The following is a 21,087-nucleotide window of genomic DNA, read 5'->3' on the forward strand; positions in this document are numbered from 1 at the left end:
GTCTCAACTTTTATAGATGCTTCTAGATTAAGTTGGTCTTCGTTACTGTTTTTCTTTTCAGACTCTGAAGGTTCACTACAGGGTTCCTCGCTCAAAGAAAACATAATGCCATGTCTCTTTTTAAAACGATACAGCCACTGTTTAGTACCCTTGATATTGAGTCCCATACGTGTTACAAGAGCATTGAACTCCGATTTCAACTGGCAACGTTGTACATTAACACCGCTGGTTCTCTGTTGACTATACCACTTATACAGAGCTTTATCTAAATTTGCGTTTCTCCAATGTTTTTTATTCCTTATTGTAGAAGCATTTAATTTAAAAATGTTGTGATGTGTTGAAGTAGTTGGAGGTGAAGATGACGAAGAAGGCAGATTCTCAACTTTTATAGGTTCTTCTGGAATAACTTTGTCTTCGTTACTATCTTTCTTTTCTGATTCTAAAGGTTCACTAAAGGATGCATCGCTCAAAGAAACTATAATGCCATGTCTCTTTTTAAAATTCACCAGCCATACATCAGTACTCTTGATACTGAGTCCCATACGTGTTACAAGAGCATTAAACTCCGATTTCAACTGGAGCTGTTGTACATTAATACCACTGGATCTCTGGTGAATATACCACATATATAGAGCTTTATCTAAATTTTTATGTAGCCCACACTTCATGGTTGCTCTATTCCCTATTGTAGAAGTATGTAATTTAGAGCTATTAATATTGCCTGTCGAAAACAATGCAACAAATCGTTGCAATTTGTTCTTTGATTTATTGATGCTCCAGACAGTTTGGCGAGTTACGTCATAAATTTTACAAACATCCGTAATTGAGATGCCTTGTTCCAATTTCTCGATTAGCTTTAATTTCTGCACAACACTCAAGCACACGTGTTTCTTCACCTTCTTCTTGTTTCGTGTCATTGTAAGCTAGAAGGATGGTATAAATGTAATTTTTTTAAAATAATAATAATGGTTAATACTGAATATTACCTTACTCTCTATTTTTTACGAAAATCCACAGAATCGCGTATTTGTGCCTGTAAAGTACAAATTTGCAAGTTAAAATCGGCGCTCGACACTAATAAAACAGCTATAAATTGTTAAAATTTAAGAGTTGTGTGGTTAGGATACCTGTTGTTTCGACCACTGTACGGGAGCTGCGCAGACTTAAGGCCTTCACACATAAAATTCCGTAAGGACGTCAAACGTAAACATAAGAAAATCAACAGGTTGGAAGCTACTGCTTGCGTTATTGCCTTACGTTCTCGACTGTGATTGGTCGATTTTCTTATGCTTACGTTTTACGTCCTTACGGAATGTTATGTGTGAAGGCCTTTACCGAGCATGCGTAGCGACGTAATAGGGCACAAAATGTGAAATGTGATGTACCCCGTTCATATCCGCCAAATATCCATTGATCGCGAATAACTCTTCCTTTCTGCAAGTAATGTCCACACTACCGGCGGGTGGATGCAGGAAGGGAGGCCAAAGGTCCCCCTTGCACCCCCCCCCCTCGCTGTGTGTGCATGTGTTTGTCGTAAAATTACTTGAAAAAAGTGGACATTTAGGTAAAGCAAAGAATACTACAAATGGTATTGAACTGTTTGTGCTTTTGGTTAAAGCACAGAATATATTCTCTGCTTTCAATACCATTTGAAGTATTCTTTGCTTTAACTAAATGCACAGTTTTTCAAATAAGTTTTACGAAAAAAAACACACACAAGCGGGGGGAGGGTGCAAGAGGGGCCTTCGGCTTGCGGGAAAGAAGAGTTATTCGTGGTCAATGAATATTTGGCGGATATAACGAGGTACACATTTCAAATTTCGCACACTATTATGTCACTACACATGCTCGGTCAGTCTGCGCCGCTCTCGTATAGCGTCGATTGGTGTCAGTATGACAGGTATCTCCTAATCCCATAGCTGTCAGATTTTAATAATTAATAACTCTCTTATTAGTGCCGAGCGACGATTTTAACTTGCAGATTCGTGTTTTACAGGCAAAAGTACACGATCCTTTGAATTTTCATCAAAAAAGGAGAGTGAGGGACTCTCCTTCAGTATTACCATAATAATTATTTATGAAATTAACTCATAATTCAGAAATCGTTGAAATACTATGTGTGCTACGTGATGATTTTGTGGCAGACTGAAAGCGCAACAAAACGATGAGTTTATTCCACGCTACCGAAAACAAATATGATATGATATACCTGCACACTATATGACCGGTATTCATAGTCCGTTCTTATATTTAAGATCATCTTAATTATACCCTTAATGTGTTTTTAACCAATCACAGAGCTGTATTAGCTTCTTAAGACAACATTTAAGATGATTTTGAAACAAGAATTGACTATGAATCCCGGCCTATGTGGCACTTAATGTATGTATGTATGTATGTATGTATGTACTTACGAGGATGGGTTGAAAAGTTTTGAGCCTCAACAGGAAGATGGCATTACTTGTCGTCGCCACTTGGGTACTGCAGCAGTACGTGATGTGAAGGATACCTCTAAAAATTTGAGCTATTTTGAACTCTCAGTTGTTGTACGACAGTCGTTTCTGTCAGTGGATGTATTTTCGTAGAAATGGAAAAAAATCGAATGTCGTGCCGTGATTAAATTCTTGCATTTAAAAGGCAATACGCCTACGCAAATTAAAGCCGATTTCATTTGCCACCGTGAAAAGATGGGCGGCTGTGTTTAAACGTGGACGTCGGCCGGGAAGGTAATGGCGACTGCTTTTTGGGACAGCCATGGCATTGTGTTCATCGACTATCTAGAAAAAGATAAAATAATCACGGGGAACTACTACGCATCCATTACTTGGCCAGTTGAAGGCAGAAATTGCGACAAAACGGCTGCATTTGAACAAGAAGAAAGGGTTTTTCCATTAAGACAACGCACGTCTCACACTTCGGCGGTCGCCATGGCCAAAATTAACGAATTGCAGTTTGAACTGGTTGACCACCCTCGTATTCACCAGATCTAGCCCCCAGTGACGTTTTGCTGTTTCCTAAACTCAAAGGTTGGCTCGAAGGACAGAAATTTTTATCGAACGAGGAGGTCGTAGCATCCGTAGATGCCTATTTTGCAGAGCAGGACGCCAACTATTATTTGGACGGGTTAAAGTGGTTGGAGCGTCGCTGAATTAAGTGTATCGACTTAAAAGGAGACCATGTCGAAAAATGAAATGGAGTTTGACCGAAAAAAAAAATGTTTCTATGTTAGGCTCAAAACTTTTCAACCCACCCTCGTAAGTCGAATATATGCACGCACTGACAAATTTCACTCTTGCTCAAGTACATACGTCAGCTCGACGCGTTCGTCGAGGACCTCCTCCGAAATAGCGCTCTCATTAGAGCCCGTATTACCCATGGACGCAATTTTGATTTAATAACGTCGAAATAGGACCAATCGAACTGGCAGATATCAGCGTTAGCGATAACGCGCGTTATCATTTCAATATGCGGCTGTGAAAAAGAGCCGATATCGGCACTATCAATTTTATGCGGGAGCACTTAACTGCTTAACGGCGGTGGCGTTTACGGTTACATTGTAACGTCAATTTAACGATCGTAGTTACAATCCGGATGCATACTGATAAAATTTTACAGCCATTCAGATAAACGCCGTTAATTCTGGAATCGAATGGAATAATAAATTTAACGGGACAATTTATATTTTGTCTGAATATCTTTATCTGCGCTCTCTTCGGTTTTCCTATTCGTTCGAACGTTCTCATTGTTAGCGCATTTCATCCGCGAGCAAGTCGTTTGCCGGTTCGCCGAGAAGCATTTCGACCCATGCGCGACAACTCGTGCGAGAGAGAACGTTCGCTATTTATCGAAGCTTTGTGGCTCGCGCGTGCGGGGTGTATTAATCGTTGCTGCTCGTCGGCCGCTGAAATAATAATCTACGGACGATCAATTTTGCGGCGGCGTTTTAATTAGTTGTTTAACTAGCCGCCTGTGCGCGGCTCCCTCGGGTTCATTACTACGTCTTGAGACAAATGCATATTCACGACGCGCGTAAATAAGCGCGCGGGGTGGAGATTTATATACGCTCAAGATATGTCCGCGTCCCCCTCCCCCCCCCTCTCTCTCTCTCTCTCTCTTTCTCGCGCGCGCGCGATGGAGAGACCGCTTAGAATTAAGCGGTGCCGTGCGGTGCGCGCAAACGTTTAAACCGATTACACATGGAACGCGCGGAATTTCGCGTGCGAGCTTTAATTAGATCGTCAGCGTCGGCGGCGCGGCGAGGCGATCGTTGATTGGAAAACGCACGTAAATCGCGCGATTTGCGCGCTCGTCGGGGGCGCGCGAGCGCGGAGGCATCCGCTTGCGGGGCGCGCTTCTCAACGGGAAACCGATTTCTCCGCGATCCGTGAAATTGCGCTCGCTATCGGGGCTTGATTAATACCGAGGGTGAGTACCGAAGACAGGCGGGTTAACCGAGTCGCGTAACCGTAGACATTCAGTTCGCGATCTTGCAGTGGTCCGCAGCCACGCTCGCAACGTTTGTCCTGTACAAGCGAAATGCCAGGAACTTCGTTCTCATCCCTCAGTTATTTACGCGGCATCAGGGACGGATATCGCTGTCTCGCAACAAGAATAAAGATAACAAACAAAGAGTCGATTAATCGCGCAGAACACATTTCGAAGCTGCTTCCGCGACTCTCCAAAAGTTTCCTGACGTGTTTACGGAGATCGAGCGCGTACGTGCGGCGCCGGTCGCGATATGACGTAAAGGGCCTAAACAGAATGGCTGTCTTAAGCAAATTTTTTATGTTTTAAGTCTTCAAGTGACGCACAATATGCGCTCTTTGCACTTTTTGCATCCAGATCTAGAACGGTCGAGTCATGAAAACATTGTAATATACAAATTATGTATAGCTTTTACGTACAAACCGTCAGTGTTCCACTGATCGGGCTTAATCAGAGAACAGCATGGTATCATTGAAATTAAGTTTAGACGCCTAACAAAAACATTTATCCACTCTATAACTTATTCGAGTGAATAGATTTTTTGTTAGGCTTCTAAACTTAATTTTTCATGAATTGACAGTGCTAGGAGCAAAAAGATGCAAAAGGTGCAGAATCACTCCAGCGTCCCCTTAATAGTACAAGACGGCCATTCTACTCGGGACCAAAGCGGCATCACAGCTGCGCGTCATTAAGACCTTGGTCCAAGTTCTAGCACCGTGGACACTGGTCTTCAGAGACTAAACGTCGAATCACGATCAAATCGTCAATTGACCATTTCGTCGCGGACACGTGCGACGGTGACATTCGCGGCACGCAGCGACACGCTGATCGCGATATCTCGCCTAAAGCTGGCCGGATGCAAGGCGAGGATGAGCGTCCGGTCTCGCTATAAAACAATTGGCCTGCTCGTCGCTTTAAGGCCCGTGTCCACGATGACTAGGACCAAGTTCTAGCATTGCGGACACAAGCCTTTAAGCGACGGAGTCGACGATCTCTGAGCCTCCACGACGGGCACAATCCGGCGCGTTCGGCCAACGCGCCGTGCAAAATCACGCGGTCGATCCGCAGCATCCGCGCCGCGTACATCGTCGACGGAATTACGCGCGTGTCGCGTTGCTGCATACGTAATCGGCCGTTACCCCCTAATGCATATTCCGCTCTATCATCGATCCTGCCGATTTTCATCGGGTTCCCCCCGCTCCCGGGCCGCAAACCTCTCCGCTAGAAACAGCGGAACGCACGCGGGAAATTATTGCGAACGGAATTTTCGAGACGCACGGCTCCTTGGCTCTTGTATCTTTCTCTCCTTTCGCGTAAAATTGTGATCTCTTTATTGTGAAATGTCGAGACGTTGATAAAAGGTCGATATGTATGTAATCGCATAACATCCCACATCGAGCTATTTGTTTCACGAACGGGCTTGTGATTTTATTTTTTCAATGGTTTCACTTGCAAAGGAGAGATGGTTTTCACGCGGAATACAATCGCAACGATTTCGACTCACAATAAGCCGATTCAATGATTCGCGGAGCCGTCAGGAGTCAATATTTTCCGTTGCGTGACAATTTAATAAATTAAAACAGCAACTAGACGCGCACGATAAAACGCCGATCTAATGCATGCATTGACACAACAAATCTCCGCCCATTCGGGCAGCGTCCGCTTTCCACAAGCCGGTATGTTCCAATCAGCCGCGTGCGTCCGGAGCAACATTATCAATCTGCGCGCGAAACGCGCGTAAATAAAGTCCCGGCGAGAACGTCAGCGGGACAACCGAGCCGCGGAAGTACAGCGTGTTGGAAAAGTGCGTTTTACAAATTCGCGGCCCCTTCCCGTGTCGACAGGCCCTCCTCTGCCGGGAGCCGGGAAACCGGAAGCCGGGGGCGAGCGGCGAAGAGGCGGCGCGCCGGTGCTGGCATTATTGCGCAATTAACGAGGGGGCAAAACGCGCTATAACGAGGGGTGGACTCGCGAAAACCGGCCAATAATTATAACACGACTTCGCGGGAGCGGTTATTGTCCCAATTCGACGGACAGCGGGGACGGGGGGCAACAGGCGCGAGATGGAAGAGGGGTGGAGGGGGGGGGGTGGAGGTATCGCGCTTTGTGGATAATGGCTGCGCTCGAGAGGTCATGTGAGCCTGACGTTCCAGCATGTCAACAGCAACTATGCATCATCGGATGTCTGCCGCACGTAAACGCCTGTCTCCTCTCCCCCTTCGGCGTCCCTCTCTCCGGACCGTTTCTGCCCTGACTCGACGGCCCTTCCGTCCGCCGCCGGCCCCTCCCTCCCCCTCCCGCCCCGCCGCCGCCGCGACCCGCGGTCAGATATACGGGCTCGTTCATTATAATAAGCAGCGACGGTCAAATGAACCCTCGTTAACCGTGAAATATCGATTCCGCCTTCGTCCGAGTGCAAAGATCGAGTCACGGTGGACCGCGATCGTCGTTGTTCATCAACAGGACCGGTGCCCTGATCTCCCCCAAGTAAAGGGGAAAAAAGAAAGAGAGAGAGAGAGAGACTCCATTTTTACGCGCGCTCTCCTCACCGTTCGAACGTCAATGGTCCTCGGGAGCGCTTAATGTCTGCGTCTACTTCTCGCCGCGGCGAGAATTTTCCGTCGACGTGACCGCCGGGGCGCGTAAATCCCGGGCGCAGCCCCATGCATCACGCGGAAATGGACACCCGGGTCGGGTGGCGAGCCGTAGATCGACCCCCGGGTTGCACTTGACACTACATCGTCGTCGTAATAACAATTCATTTTCGGCAGCGGCATGATTTCCCCGGGAACGTGACCGCACTACGTACGTTGGCTCAAGGGCGAGCGGTAACAGTAGCGCAGGGCAGACCGAGGGCGGCAGCGGGAGGGGAGGGGGCGGATAGGGGGTATTAACGTGCGGTTACTCGTGTACCGCGCTGCGAAATTACTTTAAATTATGGAGAACGGCCGAGGGAGAAAGAGATTGGGGAGTGTGCGGCGCGTTTCTCACTCTGGGCCGCACCGCTCGGCGGCAGAGAGAGAGAAATTGGAGAGGAAAAAAGAAACGTTAATGCTCTTTCCCTCTTATACGCGTTCTCCAATTTTTTAGCTCTCCTTCTCCCTCGCCACCGCCGCGAAGCGCCCTATCCCGCTATACGCACTCGTCGTTCTCTCTCCCTCCCACCCCGAGGTTCCTTCGCTCCGTCCCTCCATTTTCATCACCCTCGCGTCTCTGACCCCGGGGTCTTTTTCTTTCCCTTCTCCCGAGCCGTGCTTCTCGTTTTTCTGCCTCTTGAAGCCTCTGCTTCTTACCCACGCTCTTGTACTCTTTTTTTCATCCTTCATTCTTGTTTACTACCTCACTCTTGTATCTTCATATCCGTCTTGTCTCCTTATTTCAATTTCTCCCGTTTTAATTCTTACTTATCATTACTAGGGCAGAATTTTGCTAATGTACTCATGATCCTTGTAAAATGAAAGGTACAATAAAGTTATTAGCAATTGTGCCTCGATGTTTATGACAATCTAACGTAAAATCTCGTCGGTATAACTTATAATGAGCAAATAATGAGCAGTTCGGAGGCAATTTATTAAACGCGCTTTGTACCTTTGATAAATGCCGCATAAAGAAGAATATGTATTTTATTTATTTCGTAATATTTATATAATCTGAATGTGTGTATATGCACGCTAGGAAGATATATGTATCTTCATAATCCTCTTTTCTCTCTGTCTCATTTTAATTTTTATAGTACGCTTCAGGAAACTACTCGCTGAACTGAATAAATTCCTCTCTCTCTCTCTCTCCCCCTCCCCCTCCCTCTTTCTGTCTCTCCAGTTCCGACCCTCGCGTACTTACCTCCCTATATACAGTCATACGCGTGTGCCACTCCCGCGCGAAGTGCAGCCCCCGACTCGGAGCTGCATATCTCCACGCCAGGAATTGGAGTGGATGGCGAACGTGGGTACAATAGTTCGCATTGTATTGGATCTAGCCGAGTGATAGGCCCCTCTCCCTCTCCGTTTCCTCCTGTTCGCCCTTTCCCCTGCCTCGTCGCCCCCCCCCCCCTCGCCGTCCTCTCAGCCCCCTACGTGCTCACCCTCCTATCGTATCTCATTTTCTGAAGGCCCGGCGCGAGCGTGTATTGTGCCGCTCTCTCGCTATGCCCAAATCTCGCTATCTATCGCCATTGCGGCCAACTGCGTCGCCTCTACCGTTTTGTGCCCTTTCAGCCGTGCTTTGGTTTAAGTGCACCGCGGATCCGACCGATGCGCGAATGCATTCCTCGAGGGTGGACGATTCCTATCGCGCTTCGTCGATACTTTGTAACAAACGCCCCGCGACAATTCGCTAACGCTATCGCTGTAAAATCTTCTTTCGCTGTAAATTAACAAGTTAAACGTTTTCACGAAATATCATTAAATTAACAGAGGAAAATAATGTTATAGAGTAACGAGCGTACTGAAGAAATTATTCACTGCAACTTGAAAGAATTCTGTCACCTACTTTATCATCCTTATAGATTTAAGGGAAGATAAGTATCTCGCTTGCTTTGAAAAGAAGCCGGGGTTTTATTTCGTTGTCCCGCAGATAATAATTTTCAGTGTCCCGCCGGGTGCTCTTAAAGGTATAAGTTAAATACTGATGAGGCATCTGAGAGGAATAATCGTTTGGACTGATTAACGTCGCGAACAACATGTCAAGCGTGTGCGGCACGAATCCCGACCATTGTGAATATCTGAATATCCGCGAGGCACGCGAATTCCCATATCTGATTGCGCGCAGATAGACTCGGATCTCATTTCCTGAGTACATTCAAGTATTTCATATATGCACCCGCGCGCTCCAGGCGAATGTTCCGTTCGTGCGCGCTACGCATTGCGACGTGATATTTTGTTATACTCGTATTACCAGACTGGTGCCTGGTAACGATCCCTTTTCCAATGTAAACACACCTGCCGCGGTAAAACGATCGTCGAGTTTGTAATAAGTCAATTATTAAGTTTAAACAAGATGTAAATTTGCCGAGAAGTTGTAATCGTTCTTCGCGGAGGGCTTAAAACGGACGACTTTGTAACCGCGCGCGCGCGCGAGTTCGCATTCCAGTTTTAAGGCCTGCGTCCACGATGCTAGAACTTGGTCCAAGTTCTAATTTCGACAAATGTGTGGCCAATCAACTTGCAGCTATTCCATAAATGCTGGGACCAAGTTCTAGCAACGTGGACACAGGCCCTTATAGAAGCGTTCCCTCCCTCGGGAGAGGATAATTTTGTGTTTTTCAAAATCGGCGTATGCGCGCGCGCGCGGCGAAAATTCGCCGCTTAAACGAGACGGTAAATCCGGCTAACAATAAGAGTAAGCTGCGAGCTACGCTTTTGAAAATTCGCCCCATCAACGGTAATTTATCGCCGCCCTCAACCCCTGGCGAACCCCTGCCCCCGTCGAAATACGCAGAGATTTCAGTAGTCGAGCCCGCGCGTGTATGTCACGGTGATCCCAATAACGGCATGTGCGCAGATAATTTGGTGCATTAGTATCGTACACCGTATACAGGCTGGTTTCATATAATTAGGCGCATGATTGGCCGTAGCAAACACGCGATTATGGATTATTCGTTCGGCGTGCAACGATACGCAAATACGAATATTCGAAATTACGAAAGGGGAAACGCGCGGGCGCAGCCCCTTCTACCGCATATCTTTTGTGCGACTGCAGAGATTGCTGTGTGCAAAAAGTTGCAATTTACTTATTCGGCTTGTACATCGATAATTGCAATCAGAATTATTTGTTTTCTTGAATTATTATTGAATGTTGTATTATTATCACTGGAATTATTACCAATGGTAAGACACGGTATAAAATTTTGGAATCATTGAAAAAAAAAGATTCTGCAGCTGCAGCAACAATTTTCCAGGTGCGAGAAAGTAACTGAGATACGTAAATGAATAGCCAATACTGCGAAATCACATATATATTTGGTATTTGATCAATTTAAATAACAGAAACAGAATTTTTATCTGAACTGTTGGCGAATGTTAAGGCCCGTGTCCACAATGCTAAAACTTGGACGACTTTACTTACAAAGAACTTGGACACAGGCTTTAATAAGAAAGTCTTTATGTGGCGTCCATCCATTATAACGTTTGATTGTGGCACATTTATATCCCTTACAATTCCTTACATACAACAGTTATATCCCTTACAATGATGTTCTACCTATGGTCCCGAAATTCACTTTTATCCAATGTGAAGATTAATATTTGATCATGAAACCTAAACTTTCCAGAAGGTATTATTGGAAAGTTGCTGCTATAAATTTTACAGGCTACAAGCAATTTTTTAATAGGTACAAAAAAACAACAATAAATTTTTGTCGCAATTGCTAGAAATCTACCTGCGTTAGTAAGGTATTTTTTTCAGAGTCAGAATGTTCATTCACGCCTAGAATTGTCTTTATAACTCTATCTATCCCGACTGAATCTATCGGAGCGGGAGCTGCTACCGACTCAACGACACAACGGCGAGCAGAGAGAAAAAGAGAGAGAGAGAGAGAGAGAGAGGGGGGGAGACAGGGAGAGACCGGAAGAGACCGGAAGAGGCGGGAGAGACCGGGAGAGACAGGGAGAGACCGGGAGAGATCGGGAGAGACCGGGAGAGATCGGGAGAGACCGGGAGAGACAGGGAGAGGCAGTGAAAGACAGAGAGAGAGAAAGAGAGAGGGAGAGGGTCTCTGAAAAATGGAATTACTGTGCGAAAGCGTGTTCTCGTCGGCAAGAGGATAGGGAATTAAACGGCCTTCGAACGCGGCCCAAATAATTGATGCACGTCAATTAGATTTGTCAGGCCAATCGTCGTAATTAAATCAACAGGAACGCGAGGCATGAACACGTACACATAACTGTCGACGGTTGCACACGTGTGCGTATCCGTCGCGCGCGCGTGCACACACGTATCTTCGCGCGCGAGTGTGTACTCGCATCTGGGGACCGTATACGAGAGAGAGTCCGCGGCGTGAAATTTAAATTTCTCCGACACCGATAATCCCGTTGATTCGTCGAAACCGCCAGTAGTTCATGCCGTACTTTCCCGACAACGGTTAACTATTTCGTTAGGCGACGCAGCCGTTATCAATTATGATCAATTATCGCTCGCACTATCTAATGCATTTGGAATGGACGACGAATGAGAGTGGAGTAATTTTCTCCTTTCGAAATCTATTTTTTTTGCTAAGAAAAGTCCTGCGAGGGATCAGAAGTTTATCTACGCGAGAAGTTTATCTACTACTCGTTCAAAACTCGTAACGCAAACATCGTGTCTTAGAATTTTTGTACCGCGCTAAATCAAATTACAAAGGCTTTGCTATAAAGTGAAGCTGTCAGTAGAAAATAATGTTCATATTGAATCACCGGCGGAAACTGATGCCGCTGGTGATTCAATATGAAAGATCTCGAAGTGAGCCGGGGCCCGCTATAATTTCTCTTATTTATTTAAAGATTTAATCACAGATATCTTTACTTATGGAGATTCGCCGGAAAACTCACGGAGGATCGATAAGAAGCTCGATTCGTAGTAAAGGAAGAAAGTAGCTACTTATAGTTAGATATTGATGAAATACGAGAGAACGCTCGCACGTTCCTCGTCGACGTGTGTGACGCAACAGGTTTCTTCGCTTATTTTCGTAGCACCGCAGGTCGGCGCAAGAGTGATATCGTGTAATATAACTCGAAACACCCCCGTCCCGTTATATTCGGGGAGGGATGGAACTGATCCACTGGGCGCTCGTGTTTAATCGGTCACGCTTGTTCAACGGTTTATTTATGAATTAATCAACGGGCCGCGATAAATTTGCGTTTCCGTAGCGAAGAAATCCGCGGCGCTCGATCACTCTTCCTCGCAGTGAGACGTTTTCGTTAACGCAAAAATATTTTTGACACACACATAATGGCACGTTTTTCGAGCGATCGATAACATCGCCAATTTGCTCTTGGCGATGTTGATCTTGTTTCTTCGGTCTTTGTCGAGGGGTAAACCGCTGGTCAAAATCATGTATGTACACCAATGCTTACTACAGGCCAGTGGGCATTACTTTATTTTACTATCTTATTTCTTGCTTCCTCACAGAGAAGGCTTTGTTTTTCTTGAAAAAAGTTGAGTCTCATTTTTCTTTGCCAATGGGTTAGAAATGTTCCAAAACGTCGAAAAATCACAAATTTAGACCAAAATGTCTGGGTGTACGCTGAAATTGTTGTGACTTTCGTAAATTTTGAGATACTGGTTTGAATTTGTTTTAGATTTACTAAGTATCTTGTTTTATCCTATTTTATCTTATTTTATCTTTATAACGTGCCCCAGCAAGGCCTCAAAAGTGCCAAGTAATGCCCAGTAATGCCGCAAATCTGTGCACCACATTGTCCTCGGCGGTTTACCCCTCGGTCTTCGTCAATGGGGATTTTATGCTTATACGAGCACAAGCCCATCGGCGATTTCCGCTATCACAATTTGGAGATCATTGCTTGAAGTTCGCGGCGTAGAATCTTGCCGGCGGCGCTCTTCGGTATGGCATCGACAAATTGCACCCCGCCGTACAGCCATTTTTGCGGCGACAGTTTCTCTGCAAGATAAATTGAATTGCCCGGTTAATGTATGTACGGGTCGTCGTTCGGCTCGCGTTTACTATTAAAATGCAATGTCAAGACGGGGCGGAATATTTCCACGGTCTCGCCGCGGCATGTATTTAAATTACGGAGACAACGGGGATAACTAACAATTTTGCTGATCGCGGTGTTTAATATTATTTACAATGCGAAGTCGCGAACAACTAATAATGCCGTTAATAATGTAACACAATGTTAAATGCTGCTATTGTATCGTGCGCTTATTTCTGCGCCGTGCTTAACTCATTTCAATTTATGTATGCACGATAGCGCATTCGTAACCGGCTACTCGTGCTCCATTGTTACAAATAATTCATTTGTAATTTCTAATTAAGAATCTGTAATGTATCTTTAAATCTTTTTCGATCCATTTTGAAATTACTTTTTATGCTTTCTGTTTTAAAGCACTGAAACAAAAGACAAAAAATGTCATCGTGATGAAGAGTCAAACGAGTATGACTTATAAAAAGGACAAAACAGCGCGCACTCGCCCGAGGTTTCTTCGTAGTTAGAATTTGAATGAATGGTCCTCATGTATCTCCGCGCGGGATGTCAAAGAATATCCAGGGGCTGAGCGGTAACTTACGTTTAACAAACTCCTGCACGTCCTGGGCGGTGATCGTGGCGCCGGGTTGCTTCACTACGAAAGCCACGGGAATCTCCCCGTTGCGTTCGTCGGGTTTGGCGACGACCGCGGCGTCTTTTATCGCGCGATGCGACAGCAGGACGGTCTCTATCTCCGACGGCGAGACCTGATAGCCTTTGTACTTGATCAGCTCCTTGACGCGGTCGACCACGTGCAGCCTGCCCCTGTTGTCGAAGTAGCCGATGTCGCCGGTGTGAAGCCACCCGTCCTGGTCAATGGTCTGCCTGGTCGCCTCGGGGTTGTTCCAGTAACCCAGCATCACTTGCTCCCCTATGTAACAGATCTCGCCCGTCTGACCGGCCTCCAGCGTCTCCTGTGTCTCGACATCGACCACTTTGCCGCGAAAACCAGGCAGGAGCACTCCGGTTTCCGGATTCTCGTACGAGTCGTCATCGTCGCGTCCGCTCAGACCGCTCACTATCGACAACTCCGTCATGCCGTAGCCGTTGCGAACGCACTTGACGCCGATGCGAGCCTTCACCGCGGCTATGACCTGCGAGGAAAAACAGGAAATAGGTCGTTTCGTATCTCACCGCTTCGAACTTGTTGCACCAATGTCGATTAACTTTTGATCCAATTATGCCCATTTCTATACCGATGTAGATCTTAGAACTTTAGTCTAAGGTTTAACTTACTTTTTTATATTTTTCTAGTCCTAAGAATTTGAAAATGACAAAAAGTTAAACCGAGATTGAAGTAAATTCTACATTGGTAGAAGAGGACACTGGCCTAATTAATCAATGCAAAAGAAGTAACCCAGTGAGAAATGATTTGTCGATCGATGTCGAAATGATGTCGAATTGACAACAGCATCGTTAAATTGACGTCGATTCGACATCAATTTGAAGGTGTCGATGGCGATTCCACATCGTTTCGACATCGATGGACAAGTCATTTCTCGCTTGATTTTTACTTCTTTTGCATTGATTAATTAGACCAATGTCCTCTTCTACCAATGTACATATACTTCAATCTCGGTTTAACTAACTTTTTATCGAATCATTTCTCACTGAGAACATGAGCAATTTGTTAAGTAATTATCCGAGAATGTGGCAAATGACTACTGTCTATGATATTATCTTTTGAAATCCGTCACAGGATGTGACTTTTATTTAAATCTTCTAATTTAAGGAGATTTATTCTGAACTATTAAGGGTATGCTGGAGTGGTTTGATTTACCGACAGAGTCGCATACAGTTTTTGGAGGTTTGTAAATCTTACCTCAAGGAACGTAACCTCAATATGTCATATTATAGATACAAACGAAAATAATTATGTAGCATTTATGTACAAACTAATACCAGACCCAAGTGTAGAATGCATAGTAGAACATTTTCATATAAAAAACATTGAGGTTTGAAGTCTAATTCGTATCGCATTATGTATTGCAATATTTGTAATACATAATGCGATACGAATTAGACTTCAAACCTCAATGTTTTTTATATGAAAATGTTCTACTATGCATTCTACACTTGGGTCTGGTATTAGTTTGTACATAAATGTAAATAATAAGATTTACAAACGCAAAAACGGTATCCGACTCTGTCGGTAAATCAAACCACTCCAGCATCCCCTTAATACAGAAACAGAATGTAGCGGCATGAATCCTGCTCGGTATAAAAGTTCACGTACGTACGTTTTACGTACGTTTAATTTTTCCCTTTGTTTCCAGTATTTGTTTTATCCTGCTGCAATTGTCACTCAATCACGCGAGAGACAATAGCAATGATATCCACGTAGACAACGGGGGCGACACTTAAGTTCAGAAGCGTGTTGGTCTTCGAAACTTTAAGAGCTCCCCTACCCTCCCTCTACCCTCCTTCGTCCGCCGATAAGAGATCAGTTTCGCATTTTCCGAAAGACGCGATTGCGAACTCGCGAGTGTGCGGCATCTTTTATTTTCTTCTCCCCCCGACTCCTCCCTGGCGACTCCCGCGAACCGGTTAAACAAAAACGAACGCGATAAAGTTACTTCCCGGGCCGTGTCTAGTGAAAATGCGACGACTCTTCCGAGACTTCCTCCCGCAGTCCTTCGTTCGATCCTCTCACCGCAGCCGCGCGGCATCGAGGACTCACTTCGGCACTTAGTCCCGCCGATGGCTGCTTTTCTTGCCGTGATAACTTGGCTCGGGGGAGGGCGGTAGGTCGCGGCGGGAGGGGGGGGGTAGGTAAGACGACAAACTTCACGATGACGGAAGAAAACTTACGTCCTTCGCAAGCGGCGCCGCTCCGCAGATGAGTTCTCTCACGCTGCGAAAGTCGTACCTATCCACCAGCGGGTGTTTCGCCAGGAACGTAAGGACCGGCGGCACGAGCGGCAGATGGGTGATCCTGTGCTCCTGCACCAGGGTCAGGAAGAGCTTCGGCTCGAAGGCGGGCATGACGATCACGGAGCAGCTCGCGTAAAGGCCGAGTATCATCGTGCCCAACGCGTAGCCGTGATAAAACGGCAGCAGCATCAGTATTCTGTCGTTGACTCTTAGATCCATGTACTCGGGCTTGCTGCGGTGTTTCAAGTCATATTTCAACTACAAAATCGAATCCTTGGCCTAATCTCGAGCGAGGAAATGGCGGTCCTTTTGGACGCTTGCGCACGCACGGTTTGCGATTCTATCAGTAAAGTTCAAATTAATATTAATATTACGGCTAAGGCAGCCGCAATGCTACTTTTGACGTAATTAATATGGTATTATATACATTCCGCGTTAAATTTAAATCTCCGCTCAAGCTAACGTGTTTAACGCGTGCATTTTTAATTAAATGCCCAGTAATTTCATCGCTCGTGAATATATCAACTGACATCAAGAATTATTTGACGCCAGTAAATGACTAACAATGATTAAGCTTCTAATCGACCATGACTGACGATGTGTTTTTAACACAGAAAATTTATTGCGAATAAAATATTACCTTAGCGTATGTCTCGATGGTCGAATTGCTGAGACGCTCGCCTAGAGTGCAGGGAGGCCCAAGTTCAAACCCTGGCTGAGGTAAAATTTTTCGCAATAAATTTTCTGTGCTAAAAACACATCGCCAGTCATGGTCGATTAGAAGCTTAATCATTGTTATATCAACTAACATTGGGTGAAAAGTAAAACTTACACAATTTTCACTATAAACGCCATTAGATTTTTGTGAGACAGCGTCACCCCTTTCGGCAAACCCGTGGTCCCGCTGGAGCACAGAATAACCAACGGATGCCGACTGGCGTCGCCGATATCTACGGCTTTGTATTTCATGTAGTTTACACCTGGCTCGTCATTCAAGATATTCGTCAACGAAAGGACGTTTGCCGTGAGCGGTTGAGCGTCCAGCTGTATTAATTCCATTTTCCAGGACAATTTCGGTAGCATTTTAGCGAGGCGATCTTCGGTACGCTGAGATACGAGAACAATACGCGGCTTTCCAATGTTCAATACGTGCTGGAATTCATCTAACAGTAAACATTCGAAATTAATTGGCTTTTAAATTCGGTGGATATTGCAGCGTTAACGCCGGCCAACAATGAAAGTGCTTCGGAAACGAAATTAGTCAATTTTTATAGAGGGTCTCTGAATCCAAATGTGTTAAGTGAAATTTTTTTAATCAGATCAAGTTTCGATAATACGGGAGGTTGAAATAAAAAAAGAAACACCTTTCGGGTATTTTTGGTCGACTTTACAACAAAACATGACAAACGATTCGAAAACCTTTTAAAAGGAAACCTATCTTCTACTTTACCAAGAAAAAATTCAAACTCTTGCACATGTAATATTTGCATTCCTGAGGTGATTTTTAACTTTGTTAGGCAGACAAGTTTACGCAAACCTCTGCAAATAAGGTTAAAGGACACTTGTAAAAATTGAAATTTTTTTCTTAATAAAGTAGAAGCAATCCCAAATTAATAAAAATTGGCCGACTTAATTTCCGAGACGAAAGATATTCTTGACGCATTTATATTTCTCACAACCTCATTTGGTATAAAGATAAGACAATATCAAAATAAAATCAATAATTCTTATTTTCCTCTATCGAATTGAAAAAGATTGACTTACTATATCGAGACAAGAATAACTTTATATATTCTTGCGTTTAGAATAAGTTTTCCCTCCATCTTACAACGCACGAAGTTGGCGCCGCGACATTCGAGAAAAGACGATTCTAGATTTTCGAATTTTTCATTTAAGATTATAATATTCCTTTCTCTATAATAAATGTGATTGGCGTTATATCGATCCTATTTTGTAATAAATCAAGTGTAATAGCAATGGATTCAGATGAGTAGGCTCCTAATGTGAAATAGCGGAGTCTCCGCTAAATTAATAGGCATCGTTTGTTAGTTCCACCGTGAATTTATTACCCTTTGAGTGAAATCTGTTTAGTCGCAAATTGGTTGTTAAATCGAGGCGAAAAAAGATTTGTGATTGAATTTGGACGTTGAAAACCTACTATCTCGCATTAGAATCCTATCTCATAATAGAGGACTTTTCTCTGCTTAAATACTCGAAGTTGAATTGAAGTCGTTATACTCGTTGATGTAATGTCGATCGCGTCGGATTATAAATCACTATATGTAAAATTCGTGACTGCTCTTGCAAGAAAATATAGACCATACGTACTTCTACGTACGTTAATATTAAGTAACGGTTCTTTTACTCACATTCTGTGTACGAAGGATTGTACGGTGCTACTATTGCGCCGAGATAAAAGCTCGCGCAAACTGGTATTAACCAATCCAATCGATTTTCAGTTGCGATGCCAATTCTGTCGCCGATTTTTATCCCGTATCTTTGTAGAAAATTCGCGAATTTGATGCTTTCCGTGAGTAGTCTTCTATATGTCATCCGTGTGCCTGTTGGCCCGTCTATCTACAAGGAAATAACACCTTATGTATGATCGTAAGATAATAGAGAAAGTAAAAGTGTTCCATTTGTAACATAATTTACTTCACCCTCTGAATGTGTATTCTCGTAAAATACGATAAGACGCGAAATCTGTATTCGAAAGCCATGTATTAAAATTTAGATACAAATGTGTCCAGTGTAAAAGGACTGCGACGTTTGATAATACAGCAGAGAAGCTACCGGCACTTTTTTTTATGAATGCAATTGATTAAATTTTCAACGACGATTATTATTTAAAGAAAAAAAAACAAATGTCTTTTGAGTTTCTCGTACTCGGGGGGGCTTAAAAGGAAATTAACATAAAAATGCGCCGTGAACAGGGCGGCGACCAATCGTTATAAGCGATGCATAATGCGACAGGGAAAATTCAGAGGTGGAACTCGCGAATTTCGCCCCCGACGGAATCACTGCACAAAGAACTTTCATTGTTTTGGCACGCTCCGTTATTACGTCGCGAAATTCGCGGGTGATCGGCGGGTAATTGGCAATCGCTACCACGCGTCTCGTAATTACAGTACATACTGCGCAAACACGATTGCCGTTCTCGCGCAACTTGTCTAGCACGGCTTCTCCCAAAGACACGTTCGGCGTGGGCTGTTCCAGGGGACGCTCGTATATCTTTCCCATCTTTGCGGCGACGCGAGTCTTCGTCCGACGAGCGGCGACGCTTCTACCTTGAAAGGAAAAAATTTAGCGCATTCTTAAAACGCATTGATTAGCGCGGAATATTGTTCGCGCTATTGGGAAATAATGTAAATCTGATATTCCCAATATTGGTCCAATATTGTTAGATGGACGCCTCCTCTTATTTAGCCGATATGTCTATTTAGCAATATTGGTGTAATATTGTATCAATATTAGACCAATATTCGTATTGCATTGTTAAATATTGGCCAATATAAATCTAATATGATATAATTATATTACCGTGTAATATAATTATATCATACATTTGCATTTATTCCATGGCCAATATTGGCTTTACGTTGGACAATATCGGCCAATGCATTTCTAATATCACCAATATTGGACCAATGTTTAGCCAGTGCACTGCGCTACCAGGATAAAAACGCTATAATTTTATTCGTCAGTTCAACTCGGAACTTTATAACGCGCGAACGTGCTCACTTAAGTTAAAATAATTTTCCTGACGATTTCCTGCGTTTACAATGACCTGTGAGACTGCTGTAATTTATGCTCCGCGAACATCCATGCGCGAGTTCGGTTACTCGACAAGGACCTGATACTTGGGTCGAAACGTCGTGCCAATTGTAACACTTAATTAATTATGTTACCAGTTGGATCAACATGAAGTTTTATTTGAATTTTTATTCATCGCTGATGACTGTTTAAGCGTACTCCTCTACTTGGCTATAATTTTCAATTGGCACACGGTTTATTTAATATTAAAGATGTAATGAAGAAATTAATTGAGGCAGGATCCTGACGGATTGTTCATTTCAAGTTTCTAATAAAGACAAAAATCGACTGAGAGTCTGTTATTGAAGTTAGTGCGATCTAAATTCAGTAACGTACAGTCCATTTAAAGCCGCCGAATAAGAGTATTCACAGTCCGTTCTTACATTGAAGATCATCTTAAGGCAGGATACCACCTTTGACTGCGATTTTGGAGGCGTTTTTCATGAATTTTTTTTGCATACAAAGAGTGCGCAGAAACAAAATCGGTTTTAGTCATTCATTAATGTAACTTTAATCTGTAATTACAAACTGAAAAAGTAAAAAATAATCTCTTGTAGGTGCCAAAAGACATTCCTTTGAAGGAGCACCGTTAGACGGCGTGTCAAATTCCGCTCTATACGTGGCTCCTAGAAAAAAAACCAAAGAATGTTCCTAATAACAACAATATTTTTTAATGCTGTACGTAGGGATTTTACGAAATTTCGATTTTTAAGAAAATGGCGGTCATTTTAACAAAAAGGTCAATTTTTTAGGGTAAACCTTTTTGTTAAAATGACCGCCATTTTCTTAAAAATCGAAATTTCATAAAATCCCTACGTACAGCATTAAAAAATATTGTTGCTAATAGGAACATTCTTTGGTTTTTTTTCTAGGAGCCACGTACAGAGCGGAATTTGACACGCCGTCTAACGGTGTTCCTCCAAAGGAATGTATTTTGGCGCCACCTACAAGAGGTTATTTTTGACTTTTTCATTTTGTAATTACAGATTAAAGTTACATTAATGAATGACTAAAACCGATTTTGTTTCTGTGCACTCTTTGTATGTAAAAAAAATTCATGTAAAAGGCCTCCAAAATCGCAGTCAAAGGTGGTATCCTGCCTAAGGCTGAAATCACATGATGCGGAATAGGAGTACGGAATAGAGAGTGCGTTATAGAAACAGGCAATCAGAGCTTTGCCGTATCAACCAGTGACGGAAATGTTTGGCTCTGATTGGTTGCTTCTATGACGCAT

General features: G+C 43.9%; 2 protein-coding genes across 4 annotated transcripts in view; both read right to left on the reverse strand.

Moving 5' to 3' along the window:
• The window catches only part of LOC105560459, an 11,977-nt gene extending 8,601 nt beyond the window's left edge, over nucleotides 1–3,376 (reverse strand). The window contains exons 1-3 of the mRNA XM_012009600.1: nucleotides 3,305–3,376; nucleotides 816–923; nucleotides 9–608 (exon numbers count right to left, since the gene is read on the reverse strand). Of these exons, the coding sequence (XP_011864990.1) occupies nucleotides 9–608; nucleotides 816–923; nucleotides 3,305–3,376 (780 nt within the window). The remainder of the gene's footprint in view (nucleotides 1–8; nucleotides 609–815; nucleotides 924–3,304) is intronic.
• Nucleotides 3,377–11,937: 8,561 nt separating this feature from the next.
• Nucleotides 11,938–21,087, reverse strand: part of LOC105560442 (4-coumarate--CoA ligase 1-like) — a 65,376-nt gene continuing 56,226 nt past the window's right edge. For 2 of the 3 annotated variants that reach the window (XM_012009572.1, XM_012009570.1), the window contains exons 2-7: nucleotides 19,176–19,327; nucleotides 18,410–18,617; nucleotides 16,873–17,203; nucleotides 15,978–16,272; nucleotides 13,708–14,260; nucleotides 11,938–13,078 (exon numbers count right to left, since the gene is read on the reverse strand). In XM_012009572.1, the coding sequence (XP_011864962.1) occupies nucleotides 12,960–13,078; nucleotides 13,708–14,260; nucleotides 15,978–16,272; nucleotides 16,873–17,203; nucleotides 18,410–18,617; nucleotides 19,176–19,280 (1,611 nt within the window). In that variant the 5' untranslated portion in view covers nucleotides 19,281–19,327 and the 3' untranslated portion in view covers nucleotides 11,938–12,959. The remainder of the gene's footprint in view (nucleotides 13,079–13,707; nucleotides 14,261–15,977; nucleotides 16,273–16,872; nucleotides 17,204–18,409; nucleotides 18,618–19,175; nucleotides 19,328–21,087) is intronic. The other variant, XM_012009571.1, reaches the window with a different exon arrangement.

Source organism: Vollenhovia emeryi, unplaced genomic scaffold, assembly GCF_000949405.1.
Source record: "Vollenhovia emeryi isolate VEMERY1.0 unplaced genomic scaffold, V.emery_V1.0 DF939230.1, whole genome shotgun sequence".
NCBI classification, from domain to species: domain Eukaryota; kingdom Metazoa; phylum Arthropoda; class Insecta; order Hymenoptera; family Formicidae; genus Vollenhovia; species Vollenhovia emeryi.